This window comes from Staurois parvus, unplaced genomic scaffold (assembly GCF_062004578.1).
Source record: "Staurois parvus isolate SC_StPar_1 unplaced genomic scaffold, SC_StPar_1.0 ptg000301l, whole genome shotgun sequence".
Lineage (NCBI taxonomy): Eukaryota > Metazoa > Chordata > Amphibia > Anura > Ranidae > Staurois > Staurois parvus.
Genome location: NW_028318097.1, coordinates 51,345 through 67,728, shown reverse-complemented (window position 1 = coordinate 67,728; position 16,384 = coordinate 51,345). Strand labels below are relative to the sequence as shown.

Here is a 16,384-nt window from a genome sequence, read left to right as displayed (position 1 = left end):
TGATATGATAGAAGTGTATGCGTGCCAGAACATCCCTTGGGATTGTTGCAGCTAGAAATGACGGTTTGGGTAGTCGGTGAGCCCTGTCTATGGCTAGCTCCAAATCTGATGCAGACGGGATGAGGTATTTTACATACTGCTGTATATAGGATAGTAATGCCTCATTAGAAACGTTTTCAGGAATACCTCTGAATTTGATGTTGTTTCGTCGTGATCGACCTTCTAGATCTGCTAGCTTCAGATTTATTTGTTCAATCTCGGTTGTGTGGTCAGTATGCGCGTCAATCAGATCATTATGCGCTACAATTATGTCTTCCATTTTGGATTCAATATGTTGTAATCTACGCCCATGTTTTTGGACCACGGATGTAATCTGAACTAATGACTGTAGGTTGCTCTGTAGGGTCTGCCTAAGTGATAATAGCTTGTTTTTCATGCTTCTCTCCGTGAGCGGCTGGTCTGATGCAGGGAACGTTTCCATCCCTGGTATGTCAGTGTTGAAGTGAGGGGGTGGTTGACTGAGGGTCTGGTGGTCAGTTGTGGGGTCTATGTTCAGTCGTGGCTTGGACTTAACAGGGCTGCGCATAGTAGGGGACAGAAGAGGAGAAGACTCACCAGGGTCCCTAGGGTATAGTGGATAGTGTAGCCTGGCATCCATGGGCTGAGCTGTGTGATCCCCCTCATGACTGCCGCAGTTCTCAGTGCTGCCACCGGCGCCATCTTGGAATCCGGCCGTGACAGGGGAGAAGAAGTCAGTGAGTTTCCCTGGTGATCCAGGGGTTTTGTGGCAGCGTGGCATGGGTATTGAGGTAAGTATACCTCTTATCTTACTCCCTGGGATAGTGGTGTCCCTCGGTGCCGGTGTGTGCCGCGTCAGCTCTGGCGGGTGGACGGAGTGGAGTTCAACTTGTGGCCATCCAGGAGCCGGTCGCGCATGCACCCCTTATGCTTATTCTTTAACTATTCACCCTGACCCTTTTGTCTGGTAGAGAGTGGGTAACCAACTTTTCCAAGTGGGTAAACTCCATACCAATAATTCTCTGAAAGAGGACTATGGGCTTCCAAACCAGAGTTTCTTCTAATATCTCCACCTTAGGCATACTGTTAGAGTTTGATTTCTTCACTCACTATCTCTCCAGCAGTATCCCCTTGAATCTCTGAGAACGCCTGGTCTCCAAAAACAAATTTCTTCTATATATGCCCTCTTCTTAACTCATCATGGCCTCTAAGATCTCTGTTCCAAAAGTGGATGAGCCATATACCAGCTATATCAGAGGAAGAGTGAGAGGACGGGGTGACTTGATACATTCATTTGATGATCTCTGCTAGAGACAAATTTGTCCTATTGAAATTTCCCCATAGAATATAATATTACAGTCCCCAGAAGTTACATCCTATCAACCCAGCCCTTTCTCCTCTTTGTAATAAATATCAAAGTGACACCGGTACCTTCTATCATATGATATGGCACTGTTGCTTGGTTTTTTAAAACAGGTTGCGAAAAAGTTGGCAGTGGTATCGGCCCACCCCTAAAACCCTTTTGTGCTATTACTGGGTATTCATAACAATCTTTGTATTCAAAAGCATAACAAACTTCTAATTCTTTATGTATTTTATTATTATAGATGGGAGATCCTGCTCAAATAGAAACGCCCTACCCCTCCATCTTATAATGACTGGTGTTCTGCTCTCTATGTATCATTTGCTGTATATGATGAGAGATTGTCCAACTAAGCATGATAAAATCTGGCCCACATGGATAAACTCCCCCTGATCTTGCCCCTCACCTCCCCCTTTTTATTTATAATGCTAAGTTTATCTATGAATGTAATGGTGATATTTCTCATCTGTGTTTTGCTGTATTGACTGTTATGTGATATAATCTCATGAGGACTCTGTATGTCGCATGTCTTCCATTTTGCTACCTTCCTGTGCTGTAACGGAGATGTGGTACTGTTTCTTGTACAAGGTTATTTTGTAACCATGAAAAATGTTTAATATATTTTTACTGTGGAAAAAATACTAAATAATGAATGTTGATATTGTCATCCTATAGAGTGACTTACCTCTTCCAAAATTGTCCCCTTCCAGTTCATAGGCCTGAACCTCGACATCCACCAACACAACGCTCACCTCAGGACTAACCCTAAATTTAATTTCTTGACTGGTAAATGATTGTCCGAATGGGGTAACCATGGCTTCTCTAAACACATATTTACCTATGAAGTTCTCCTCTGTAAAGCAAAAATAGACAGTTTATATCTTATCGTGACTGACAAGTATAAGAAGACAAAATGATGTGTGGTCAGGGGATGGTATACATAGGAAACAAGGCTGGACATGGCTAGAGCTGGGATACAAAGAGAACGATGCTATACCTGCCTAGACTAATATACTGATTTGTAAGGCAGCCCAGCTGAGGATCATAAGGAGCATTTCCCAAACAAACAATGAAAAAAATAGAAGTAGGGTTATCAAGGAAAATGGTTGTAATCCTGCCTAGATTAGTGTATGGACAGAAGGCAGTTTAGGCCATAACACCATGGACCAACTGATTATAGTAGGGACTAATGAAAATGGATGAAAGGAACAAGACTAAGACTAGTACTCAAGAATATAATATTAGGCAAAGATACAACCTGTATGGGGTTACTGTGTCCGGGGTGAATACTGGGTGTAGATGGTCTTAGATAAAAACCAGACTGCTAGTATATAATGCTGAGCAGGAAATGGACTAGGACACAGGGACTCAGTACACAGAGAGCAGTTCTGCACATAGATAACAATGATACTTGTACAGAAATTATCGGGGATAGGTAGGGTGAGAACATGCACCAACAGTGGTGAACATGACTGTGGGTGTCATAAAAATGTCCCCCATGAGCACAGCAGGTATGTAGAGCTGGGAACTCTGTGTAGGGACGGTGGAACTCCTCATAATAGGCACAGCAGATATGCAGACCCTGGATCTCAGGGCAGGTATTGTGAGAACTCCTCATAGTCACCACTACAAGTTTGCATACCTGGGAACCATGGAATGGCCCTTAGGCTTGGACTAGTACATTTACATCTGAACACTGTGCGGACAAGTTTAATTTGTTGTTAAAATATCCTTACAGTTTACATTTTTTGGCATGTTACCTTTTCTCTTGATGGAAATGTCAATGTACAACAGGGAAAACAAACTGTCATACTCATCCTGCAAGAAGAACATTAAAGAAATATTTCATAAATACATATTTTCCGGATACGCAATTCCAAATAGTCCAACTGATATTGTCTGATATCTGGAGATCAATGAGCCCCTCTTATTACAAATGGCTTCCCATGATACCGGCCTGTCATCACTAGGGATATGTTTCAGGTTCAGCGCTATCACGGGTTTGCAGTGAATCCTGCATGTTTGAGGTTCACCAGCCTGGAGAACTAATGCAATTCTTTGTCATTATAATGCACTGCTCAGGCTTTGAACTTAGGTCAGCTGGCTTAGAAGGACCAATCCTGGAGGCTTTGTTATGTGCCAGCCCCCTCATTATTCCCCTGCCCTTCGGAAGATTTGCCCCCCTTCATGACCAGGCCATTTTTTGGTATGAGGCAATACTCTACTTTAACTGACATTTGCGCAGTCATGCAACGCTGTACACAAGCAAAAATTATATCTTTTCACACATATAGATCTTTATTTTGTTGGTATTTGATCACCACTGGGATTTTTTAATATAAAAGAAAAAAGGACAAAAATTTAAAAAATGTAAAGATGTTTAACTTTTTGTTATAAAACATATAAAAAATTGGGGGAAAATGTCTGTGCGTCAACACCGGGCCGGCCTCTCGGCTCTTCTGTGCAGCAGAACCTGCTCCTCGGTCCTACCTGTTCCTCTGTCCTACCTGCTCCTCGGTCCAGCGGTGTCCTCACCGTCTTCTCTCCCCGATGCCGGCATCTTTAGTGTGGGCACCCGGCTGTGTACAGCCGGAGGCCCACTGCACATGTGCGAGAAGCGATGCACTTTGTGAATGGCCCCGTAGTCTTCTGGGACCTGTAATGTGTCCCAGAAGACTACAGGGAGGGAGGGAGGGAGGAAAATTCAGCGGAAGTGGGAGGAGGTACCTGTCAAATTCAGGTACCCGCTCACCAAAGGTCTGCAGTCTCTGGTCATCTCCTGTACTATGTCCGCAGTCTCTGGTCATCTCCTGTACTGTGTCCGCAGTCTCTGGTCATCCCCTGTAATATGTCTGCAGTCTCTGGTCATCCCCTGTACTGTGTCCGCAGTCTCTGGTCATCTCTTGTACTATATCCGCAGTCTCTGGTCATCTCTTGTACTATGTCCTCAGTCTCTGGTCATCCCCTGTACTATGTCCGCAGTCTCTGGTCATCTCTTGTACTATGTCCGCAGTCTCTGGTCATCTCCTGTACTATGTCCGCAGTCTCTAGTCATCTCTTGTACTATGTCCGCAGTCTCTGGTCATCTCCTGTAGTATGTCCGCAGTCTCTGGTCATCTCCTGTAGTATGTCCACAGTCTCTGGTCATCTCCTGTAGTATGTCCGCAGTCTCTGGTCATCTCCTGTAGTATGTCCACAGTCTCTGGTCATCTCCTGTACTGTGTCCGCAGTCTCTGGTCATCTTCTGTAGTATCTCTGCAGTTTCTGGTCATCCCCTGTACTGTGTCCGCAGCATACTCTGCACTCATCTCTTAAAGGGGACAAGTAGGAATCATATAAAAACAAGATCTTTATGCCACATATTCAGTCCAGAGGTGACAAGTCCAGAGGTGAGTTAGGAAGTTTAGCACCAGATGGTTTGAACAAGGATTTTGATTTATCCTGCTTTATCAGTGACATTTAGGTTTGGATAATACGTACATATATGATAGGATGATATATTTTTTGGTTTTAAGTATGTAGAACATGTGAGTGGGGGAGAGTACTTTTTACATTCAGTATGAATTTAAAACAGGTGCAGACCTGTATATTGAGTGTGAGGGATTCTTTCTGCACCATTTAAAATGTTTATTTTAATAAATATATATTTTTTTATTATCTTTTTATTAAATTTTTTATTTTTTTTTTAATTATTTTTATTTTTAATTAAATTATTTGTTGATTTTATATAATTATTATTTGTTTAATGGTATCATTATTTGTTATTTATGCCATTTTTTAATTGGCACACTTATTTTAAATCGTTATATGTATTATTAAAAAGATTGTAATGCATAGTAAAAGAAGAGGTTGTTTAAATACAGGCAGTCCGATGAGTCATATGCAAAGTATCTTTCCGAGATAGTAGCGTAGTAATTGAAACAAATGTGTCAAAAGGAAGGAGAGTTTGTTCTTCCAATTGACCCCAAAAACATGGCCGCCTCCAGTACATCTACGGGAAAATGGAGGACGGGATATATATAAGCTGGCAATGGATGAGTGATTGACCTATCACAACCCCCTGATGAAGCCACGTAATTGGAGGCGTAACGCGTAGGGGAGGGCTACGTCATCACTCGGAGAGGAGCTGCACAACACGATAGACGGCAGGTGTATGACTCAGAGGCCAGCAGAGGATTTCCAATGGGATATTGCGTTATTTAAACCTGTATAATGTGAGTTTAATACTTGGATGGTGGGAATAAAAAGTTTTAAAAGGTAAAGCACTATGTCCTCTATTTCTTCCTGCATGCGGAGTAACACAAGGAGAGGATAATTAGGAGGTCTGAGATAACAAAAGGAGTGTGTAATCCCTGAGGAGATAATCAGCCACCAGAGGATACATCCATTACTCCTAAAGGAAGGATCTCCCAATTTTACCAGCAAAAGTATATGTCCAGCAGGTTCCAGGGAAAGTGAACCGAAAGTGTGTATAGCCTAATTGTAGGCATCAAAGGAGGTGAGCGCACATCTTCACTATTTGAAGGATTCACAAAAGTCACAAATTGAAGAACAACAAGCACCAAGTCACTATATATAAACAATTGTTTATTCAATGGGACTATTATTTTGATGATGTTTGGATTCATACTAATCACTACTAATTATTTATGAGCATTTGGTTATTTTTATAAATAACCTTAACCTGCAGTCCAGTGGGAGAAGACTGGTGCACCTGTGCGAAATGTTCCGCCACTAGAGTGCGGTCTTGGTGATTACAGATACTATTGATATGTTCACCCATTCGGACTCTAAATGGGCATTTGGTTTTACCTACATAAATTTATTGCAAGGACAGCATAGCATGTAGATCACTCTAGTAGTTGTACAATTAGCAAAATGTTTTATATGGAACTTTTTGGTTCCAGTAGCGTCTGTGAATATATCTGTGCGGTCCACACCGGCAGTGACACGCTGTTCCTTCCCTGTGCACTCTGCCTGGATTCATTTATGGTCTCCCACGCTACCACCAACGGAACTTCCATCCGGCCAAGCAGCTGCAGGCTCTGTAAATACTCCTGATACCTCAGGAAAACCAAATGGCTCCGCTGCATACTCTGCAATTATCATGAGGAAAGCTGTGCATACATATCCCTGACTTTTCAGGTGGATCGAACCACACCGCTGCATACTCTGCACTCATGAATGGAAGGTTTGACGCTACTTATCCCTAAAGGGCAACCTTTGAATTGTTATTTGCATGCATATGATATACCATTCTGGTTAAACCAGCCAACAGCCATGGCCATTCCTTCACCTTGTTATATTGTGGGACTACATCCCCTCCATTATGTGGGATAGTGAGTGGGGAGACCTTCTCAGCAGCTCTATGTTATGTAATATATGGCCTCCTAGATTGTAAGCTCGAAAGAGCAGGGCCCTCGAACCCCTCGTGTATCACATTGTATTGGTATTGTTCTGTCACATGTTCTGTCCCCCTTTGTAATGTACAGCGCTGAGCGAACTATTGGCGCTTTATAAATACTGTATAATAATAATAATAATAATAATCTAAGCCAGTAACTAGCACTATGGTCATCACTTGACCCAGTTAGCTGGAAATATATGAAAGTCATTATACAACAAATCTAACTGTGTTTATCATCATCATTATCTCTGTGCTGATTATTATTCAATACATCTGCAGTATGTTTATGATGAGGTCCTACCACCAAGGGGACTATGATGGTATTACCATCTTTATTTGATTATCACTGGAGGAGCTGCCTTTATCCCAGAGGACTCTGGAATCCGTTCCTTTATACAAGAAGACCCCATCCTTACCTACCATCTGGAAGAATATATTATATTATATCATATTTCATTTCTTGTGTCTCTCCCTCTGTCACTATTTCCTGTTCACAAGGAAGTCTGATTGAGGAGACTATTCCCTGGCATTAGAATTATTGTTATGATATTATCTTTTACATGCATATTGATGGTCTTCAATTTTCCATAGATTTATCATACGGCTCTCCTGTCCTCATTTTCCTCTCGGGACTTGGCACGGCACTCTAACACAGGTATCGGGATTTCCTACTGCATGGAGTAACCATGGTCTATCAGGTCATCTCCAGCCTTCATCTTTCCTGTTGGTGGTGGTGAGGTCTATCCATTTATGTCTATATAGGTTGTTCACTAAGAATTAGCCGCAGTTTGTCCTCATTGGGACTTCTTGACCTTAGGGATTTCTTTCCCCTGGTCTCCCTTCTCCTGTTCTTTCCATGGTGTTATTGGTTCTGAGTAGAGATGAGCGAAGTATTCAAAAATTCGATTCGACTGATTCGGCGAATTCATGGAAAAATTTTGATTCGAGTCGAATATATTCGCTGCGAATTTAACTTATAAAAGGGTGTTTCTAGGCTTCAGAGAGCCTTTATATTAGTGCAGAACACTGTACCTTTAATTTAAATGCCCTTGGAGTCTGCTGGGGAAGAGAAATAATACTGACAGTCAGTATGACATGCAGATGAGTGCCGTTGATCTTAGAATCACCGCACACTTCACTCATTTGGGCAGTCACGGGGCCAAAACCAGAGTATGGAGCCACAGTGTGGCGGTGGAGGCAGCAGCAATGGGAGGCCATACAGCACCCTATGACAAAAATGGAAACCACCAGCAGTGTGAGGAGACCTGAAAGTGGCACATGGCAGAGTGTGGCAATGGAGACAGCAGCAATGGGAGGCCCATGACACACTCTGGACCTGGCAGCAGCATGAGGAGGCGGTACAGGGGCCCATGACAGATTACGGGCCTGGCAGCAGCATGAGGAGTCGGTACGAGGGCCCATGGCAGATTAGGGGCCTGGCAGCAGCTATGGGAGGCCCGTAATCTGCCAGCACCCTATGACAAAAAATGGAACACACCAGCAGTGTGAAGAGACCTGAAAGTGGCACATGGCAGAGTGTGGCGATGGAGACAGCAGCAATGGGAGGCCGTACAGGGACCCATGAGAGACTCTGGACCTGGCAGCAGCATGAGGAGGCGGTATAGGGGCCCATGGCAGATTAGGGGCCTGGCAGCAGCTATGGGAGGCCCGTAATCTGCCAGCACCCTATGACAAAAAATGGAACACACCAGCAGTGTGAGGAGACCTGAAAGTGGCACATGTTTGGGGCATGATTCATGGCGGATTTAGTCAGTTGTGTCAGGAACTGGTGGTTTGAAATCCAGACTAATCCACGCCTGATTCATTTTCACAAACGTGAGTCTCTCCACACTTTGGGTGGATAGTCGTGTCCTCCGCGGAGTTACAATACCTCCTGCCGCACTAAACACGCGCTCCGATGCCACGCTACTGGCCGGGCATGACAGCCTTTCAAGGGCAAATTCAGCTAGTTGGGGCCAAAGGTCAAGTTTCGTTGCCCAGTAGTCAAGGGGATTGTCTACCTCGGTTGGCAGGGTGCTGTCCAAGTAGGCCTAAGCCTGTTGTTTGAGGTCCTGCTCCAGGTCCACCTGATGCTGCTGCTGCTGCTGCTGCGGCTGGTTAGTAGTTTCCTCACTGCGCTGGTGAAGAAAGCTACTCATCATCGACTGCAAACTGAGGCAGCTGCTGCTGGTGGAGCTGCCACTGCTCCTACCACCCCACCCCTCCCCTGCTGCCATGGCAGCGGAACGCGAGCGCACAGGGCCCACAGTGTCTGAGGATGGACGTTGGCGCAGAAAGGCAGAGACCAGCTGACTACATAGGTGGTTTTTATAGTACGTCATTTTGGCCTCCCTCTCAGCAGGTGTGAAAAAGGCCACCATTTTTGAAAGGTAGCGAGGGTCCAACAAGGTGGACAGCCAAAAGTCATCCCTCTGTCTGATGGTTATTATTCGGCTGTCGGTACGCAAGCAAGCGAGCATGCTATGGGCCATTTGTGCCAAGGAATGCGAGGGACTCCCTGCCTCCATCTCCACAGCATACTACCACGGTGCGTCTGGGTCCTCTGTCTCCTCTTCCTCCTCCTCTACCAGATGCTCCTGCTCCTCCACTCCTGTCCGCTGAGTGGAAAAACCACCCATTTCACTCAATAATTCCTGAGCACCAATGTCCTCCTCTACCTCCTCCTCTTCTTCCTGTCCTGCCCCCACAGGGGTCATGTGGCGTTGAGATCTGTGCGCCACGTCTACCGCACCCTGACCAGCCATTGTTAACAGCATTTGTTCCAGGACGTGCAACAGAGGAATGACGTCGTTCATCCCATAGTCCTGCCGACTCACGAATAGCGTGGCCTCCTCAAAGGGCCTGAGCAAGCGCAGGTGTCACGCATGAGCTGCCAATGGCTGACATCTAAGTTACACAGGGAGTACCTTTATCCGCTTTTAACATCAGGAAATCTGTGATGGCCTTTCGCTGTTCGTAAAGGCGGTCTAACATATGTAGGGTTGAATTCCACCTTGTTGCAACGTCACAGCATGAGGAGTCGGTACGGGGGCCCATGGCAGATTACGGGCCTGGCAGCAGCAATGGGAGGCCCGTAAGCTGCCAGCACCCTATGACAAAAAATGTAACACACCAGCAGTGTGAGGAGATCTGAAAGTGGCACATGGCAGAGTGTGGCGATGGAGACAGCAGCAATGGGAGGCCGTACAGGGACCCATGAGAGACTCTGGACCTGGCAGCAGCATGAGGAGGCGGTATAGGGGCCCATGTCAGATTAGGGGCCTGGCAGCAGCTATGGGAGGCCCGTAATCTGCCAGCACCCTATGTCAAAAAATTGAACACACCAGCAGTGTGAGGAGACCTGAAAGTGGCACATGGCATGAGACACTGTGGACCTGGCAGCTGCATGAGGAGGCGGTATAGGGGCCCATGGCAGATTAGGGGCCTGGCAGCAGCTATGGGAGGCCCGTAATCTGCCAGCACCCTATGTCAAAAAATTGAACACACCAGCAGTGTGTGAGGAGACCTGAAAGTGGCACATGGCAGAGTGTGGCGATGGAGACAGCAGCAATGGGAGGCCGTACAGGGACCCAAGACAGACTCTGGACTTGGCAGCAGCATGAGGAGGCGGTATAGGGGCCCATGGCAGATTAGGGGCCTGGCAGCAGCTATGGGAGGCCCGTAATCTGCCAGCACCCTATGTCAAAAAATTGAACACACCAGCAGTGTGAGGAGACCTGAAAGTGGCACATGGCATGAGACACTGTGGACCTGGCAGCAGCATGAGGAGGCGGTACAGGGGCCCATGGCAGATTAGGGGCCTGGCAGCAGCTATGGGAGGCCCGTAATCTGCCAGCACCCTATTTCAAAAAATTGAACACACCAGCAGTGTGAGGAGACCTGAAAGTGGCACATGGCATGAGACACTGTGGACCTGGCAGCAGCATGAGGAGGCGGTATAGGGGCCCATGGCAGATTAGGGGCCTGGCAGCAGCTATGGGAGGCCCGTAATCTGCCAGCACCCTATGTCAAAAAATTGAACACACCAGCAGTGTGTGAGGAGACCTGAAAGTGGCACATGGCAGAGTGTGGCGATGGAGACAGCAGCAATGGGAGGCCGTACAGGGACCCATGACAGACTCTGGACTTGGCAGCAGCATGAGGAGGCGGTATAGGGGCCCATGGCAGATTAGGGGCCTGGCAGCAGCTATGGGAGGCCCGTAATCTGCCAGCACCCTATGTCAAAAAATTGAACACACCAGCAGTGTGAGGAGACCTGAAAGTGGCACATGGAAGAGTGTGGCGATGGAGACAGCAGCAATGGGAGGCCGTACAGGGACCCATGACAGACTCTGGACTTGGCAGCAGCATGAGGAGGCTGTATAGGGGCCCATGGCAGATAAGGGGCCTGGCAGCAGCTATGGGAGGCCCGTAATCTGCCAGCACCCTATGTCAAAAAATTGAACACACCAGCAGTGTGAGGAGACCTGAAAGTGGATCATGGCATGAGACACTGTGGACCTGGCAGCAGCATGAGGAGGCGGTACAGGGACCCATAGCAGATTAGGGGCCTGGCAGCAGCTATGGGAGGCCCGTAATCTGCCAGCACCCTATGTCAAAAAATTGAACACACCAGCAGTGTGTGAGGAGACCTGAAAGTGGCACATGGCAGAGTGTGGCGATGGAGACAGCAGCAATGGGAGGCCGTACAGGGACCCATGAGAGACTCTGGACTTGGCAGCAGCATGAGGAGGCGGTATAGGGGCCCATGGCAGATTAGGGGCCTGGCAGCAGCTATGGGAGGCCCGTAATCTGCCAGCACCCTATGTCAAAAAATTGAACACACCAGCAGTGTGAGGAGACCTGAAAGTGGCACATGGCATGAGACACTGTGGACCTGGCAGCAGCATGAGGAGGCGGTACAGGGGCCCATGGCAGATTAGGGGCCTGGCAGCAGCTATGGGAGGCCCGTAATCTGCCAGCATCCTATGTCAAAAAATTGAACACACCAGCAGTGTGTGAGGAGACCTGAAAGTGGCACATGGCAGAGTGTGGCGATGGAGACAGCAGCAATGGGAGGCCGTACAGGGACCCATGAGAGACTCTGGACTTGGCAGCAGCATGAGGAGGCGGTATAGGGGCCCATGGCAGATTAGGGGCCTGGCAGCAGCTATGGGAGGCCCGTAATCTGCCAGCACCCTATGTCAAAAAATTGAACACACCAGCAGTGTGAGGAGACCTGAAAGTGGCACATGGCATGAGACACTGTGGACCTGGCAGCAGCATGAGGAGGCGGTACAGGGGCCCATGGCAGATTAGGGGCCTGGCAGCAGCTATGGGAGGCCCGTAATCTGCCAGCACCCTATGTCAAAAAATTGAACACACCAGCAGTGTGTGAGGAGACCTGAAAGTGGCACATGGCAGAGTGTGGCGATGGAGACAGCAGCAATGGGACGCCGTACAGGGACCCATGAGAGACTCTGGACTTGGCAGCAGCATGAGGAGGCGGTATAGGGGCCCATGGCAGATTAGGGGCCTGGCAGCAGCTATAGGAGGCCCGTAATCTGCCAGCACCCTATGACAAAAAATGGAACACACCAGCAGTGTGAGGAGACCTGAAAGTGGCACATGGCATGAGACACTGTGGACCTGGCAGCAGCATGAGGAGGCAGTACAGGGGCCCATGGCAGATTATGGTCCTGGCAGCAGCTATGGGAGGCCCGTAATCTGCCAGCACCCTATGACAAAAAATGGAAAACACCAGCAGTGTGAGGAGACGTGAAAGTGGCACATGGCAGGGGCATGATTCATGGCGGATTTAGTCAGTTGTGTCAGGAACTGGTGGTTTGAAATCCAGACTAATCCACGCCTGATTCATTTTCACAAACGTGAGTCTCTCCACACTTTGGGTGGACAGTCGTGTTCTCCGCGGATTTACAATACCTCCTGCCGCACTAAACACGCGCTCCGATGCCACGCTACTGGCCGGGCATGACAGCCTTTCAAGGGCAAATTCAGCTAGTTGGGGCCAAAGGTCAAGTTTCGTTGCCCAGTAGTCAAGGGGATTGTCTACCTCGGTTGGCAGGGTGCTGTCCAAGTAGGCCCAAGCCTGTTGTTTGAGGTCCTGCTCAAGGTCCACCTGATGCTGCTGCTGCTGCTGCTGCTGCTGCTGCTGCTGCTGCGGCTGGTTAGTAGTTTCCTCACTGCGCTGGTGAAGAAAGCTACTCATCATCGACTGCAAACTGAGGCAGCCGCTGCTGGTGTAGCTACCACTGCTCCTACCACCCCACCCCTCCCCTGCTGCCATGGCAGCGGAACGCGAGCGCACAGGGCCCACAGTGTCTGAGGATGGACGTTGGCGCACAAAGGCAGAGACCAACTGACTACATAGGTGGTTTTTATAGTACGTTATTTTGGCCTCCCTCTCAGCAGGTGTGAAAAAGGCCACCATTTTTGAACGGTAGCGAGGGTCCAACAAGGTGGACAGCCAAAAGTCCTCCCTCTGTCTGATGGTTATTATTCGGCTGTCGCTACGCAAGCAACCGAGCATGCTATGGGCCATTTGTGCCAAGGAATGCGAGGGACTCCCTGCCTCCATCTCCACAGCATACTGCCACGGTGCGTCTGGGTCCTCTGTCTCCTCCTCCTCCTACTCTACCACATGCTCCTGCTCCTCCACTCCTGTCCGCTGAGTGGAAAAACCACCCATTTCACTCAATAATTCCTGAGCACAAATGTCCTCCTCTACCTCCTCCTCTTCTTCCTGTCCTGCCCCCACAGGGGTCATGTGGCGTTGAGATCTGTGCCACGTCTACCGCACCCTGACCAGCCATTGTTAACAGCATTTGTTCCAGGACGTGCAACAGAGGAATGACGTCGTTCATCCCATAGTCCTGCCGACTCACGAATAGCGTGGCCTCCTCAAAGGGCCTGAGCAAGCGGCAGGTGTCACGCATGAGCTGCCAATGGCTGACATCGAAGTTACACAGGGGAGTACCTTTATCCGCTTGTAACATCAGGAAATCGGTGATGGCCTTTCGCTGTTCGTAAAGGCGGTCTAACATGTGTAGGGTTGAATTCCACCTTGTTGCAACGACGCAGATCAGGCGATGCTGTGGAATTCCGTTCTGCCGCTGCAGCTCAAGGAGGGTGTGCTTTGCGGTGTAGGAATGGCTGAAATGCATGCAAAGTTTACGTGACATTTTAAGGATGTCTTGCAGTGGGATGGTGGATTTTAGGAACCGCTTGACAACCAGATTGAACACGTGAGCCATGCATGGCGCATGGCACAACCTTCCTTGACGCAGAGCAGACACCATGTTCTTTCCGTTGTCGGTCAACATGGTTCCGATTTTCAGTTTGCGCGGAGACAGCCATCTGTCGATTTCTCTGTTCATTACACTCAGAAGTTCCTCCCCTGTGTGACTACGTTCACCAAGGCATACCAGGTGCAGCACAGCGTGACACCGTTGTGCCCTGCACATGTGATATGCCGGTCGGGTAATGGGACTTGGCACGGCGGGTGGCGGCTGAGGACACGAAGGAAGAAGAGGTGGTAGAGGCGGACATCTTTTGTGGACCAAGGACGTGCAAACGTGGAGGCAAAAGCGGCGTGACCTGTCCAAGTTGCTGGTGCGGCTGTGACGGCACCACGTTCACCCAGTGGGCCGTAAATGACATGTACTGTCCCTGACCGTAGTTACAGCTCCACACGTCGGCGCTGCCGTGCACTTTGGCAGAGACCGACATGCTCAAAGACTGGCCCACCATCTCTTCTACATGTGAATGCAGGGCTGGCACTGCCTTTTTGGCGAAGAAATGACGGCTTGGCACTCTCCACCGCGGCGCGGCACAAGCCATCATTTCTCGGAAAGGTGCTGAGTCCACCACTTGGAAAGGGAGGGACTGCAGCACCAGCAACTTGGACAGGAGGACGTTCAGCTTTTGCACCGTCGGGTGCGTGCTCGCAAACTGTTGTCTCTTGGAAACGGATTCCAAGAAAGACTGCTGACGGAATCCGTGAAGAGGAGTAGCAGGAGAAGGAGCATCTGAACGAGCGGAAGATGCCAACGAGCGACAACTCCCCTCAGCAGAGGTGTTGGAGCCTTGACTGGCTGATAGAGGGCGATTGACGTCGGGTGACGGAGCTAGTAACGGAGCGGGTGATGGAGCGGGGGCTGGGGCGGGCAGAACCGCCGTATCTTTATCACGGTTTTCCCAGGCCACCGAATGGCGACGCTGCATATGCTGCCGCAACGCTGTAGTCCCAACATGGGCCCTCTGGCCACGCTTGACTTTCTGGCCACATAGTCGACATACGGCTACGTTTACTTCCTCGGGCGGCTTGACAAAAAATTGCCACACCGCCGAGTAGGAAACTTTGCCCCCGATACTCCTCACTGGCTGACTGCTGCTTCCTCCGTGCACACCGGCACCACTACTGGCCGTGGTGGTAGGCTGCAGTGGAGCTGGTGCTCTACTCCATGGCCGTTTGCCTCCACTGACACTGCTGCGACCCTGCTGCCTCCTGGGCAACCCACCGACTGTTTTGCTTGCTGCCAAGCTGCCACCCTCTTCTCCTGATGATGCGGAAGCAATAGCCTGATGACGACGAGGCTGCCAAGTGCGATCAGCCTCATCATCATCAATTAGGGTCTCCGCCTCACTACTAGCCCCCTCGGCTGCGTGTGGGTCAGGAGACAGACCTGTCTCTAGACCGGCTACCGAGCCACTCTCCTCGCCACTACTTCTTCGCCTGGCTGCTGAAGAGGCGGATGTCTCCCCCCGTTCCTGACCGCCCTCTGTTAGCTCTTCCTCACTGTACAGTGGGGCTGAGCCCACAGCATGCGATACTTCGCTTGGTGAGGGAACACCAAAGGACAGGGGCAGGTAGAGGACACGTGATTTCAGTGGGCTTGCTCCCGGGCCATGCCAACTAACGGTTGTATCTGACGTACCCACCGACCGTTGGCTGTAGGTGTCAGAGGTGACCTGGGAAGAGGAAGACGACCGAGCCAACCAATCGATGACGGCAGGGTTGTCGGTGGAGACACGACCGCTGGATGACACCGGGAGCACTGGCCTCTGGCTGCGAATAGTGCTGCCTCGACCCCTTCCTCTGCTGCCACGTCTGCTCGCTCCTAAAATATTGCCTCCTCTGCCACTCCTCTGCATGTTGTCTGACATACTCTTTAATTAAACGATTCTGTGTCCCTGAGTAACAATTCTGTGTCTGTCCCTGAGTAACAATTCTGTGTCTGTCCCTGAGTAACAATTCTGTGTCCCTGAGTAACATTTCTCTGGCCCTAAGTAACAGTTCTGTGGCCCTCAGTAACAATTCTGTGTCCCTCAGTAACAATTCTGTGTCTGTCCCTGAGTAACAATTCTGTGTCTGTCCCTGAGTAACAATTCTGTGTCCCTGAGTAACAATTCTGTGTCCCTGAGTAACAATTCTGTGTCCCTCAGTAACAATTCTGTGTCCCTGAGTAACAATTCTGTGTCTGTCCCTGAGTAACAATTCTGTGTCCCTAAGTAACGTTTCTGTGGCCCTAAGTAACGGTTCTGTGGCCCTCAGTAACAAATCTGTGTCCCTCAGT

At 49.0% G+C, this 16,384-nt stretch overlaps 1 protein-coding gene across 1 annotated transcript in view; it reads right to left on the bottom strand.

The window, feature by feature from the left end:
* The window catches only part of LOC149457846 (proteinase-activated receptor 1-like), a 136,143-nt gene that overhangs the window by 96,222 nt on the left and 23,537 nt on the right, over positions 1–16,384 (bottom strand). Inside the window, exons 4-5 of the mRNA XM_089683084.1 lie at positions 3,142–3,199; positions 2,067–2,234 (exon numbers count right to left, since the gene is read on the bottom strand). Of these exons, the coding sequence (XP_089539210.1) occupies positions 2,067–2,234; positions 3,142–3,199 (226 nt within the window). The remainder of the gene's footprint in view (positions 1–2,066; positions 2,235–3,141; positions 3,200–16,384) is intronic.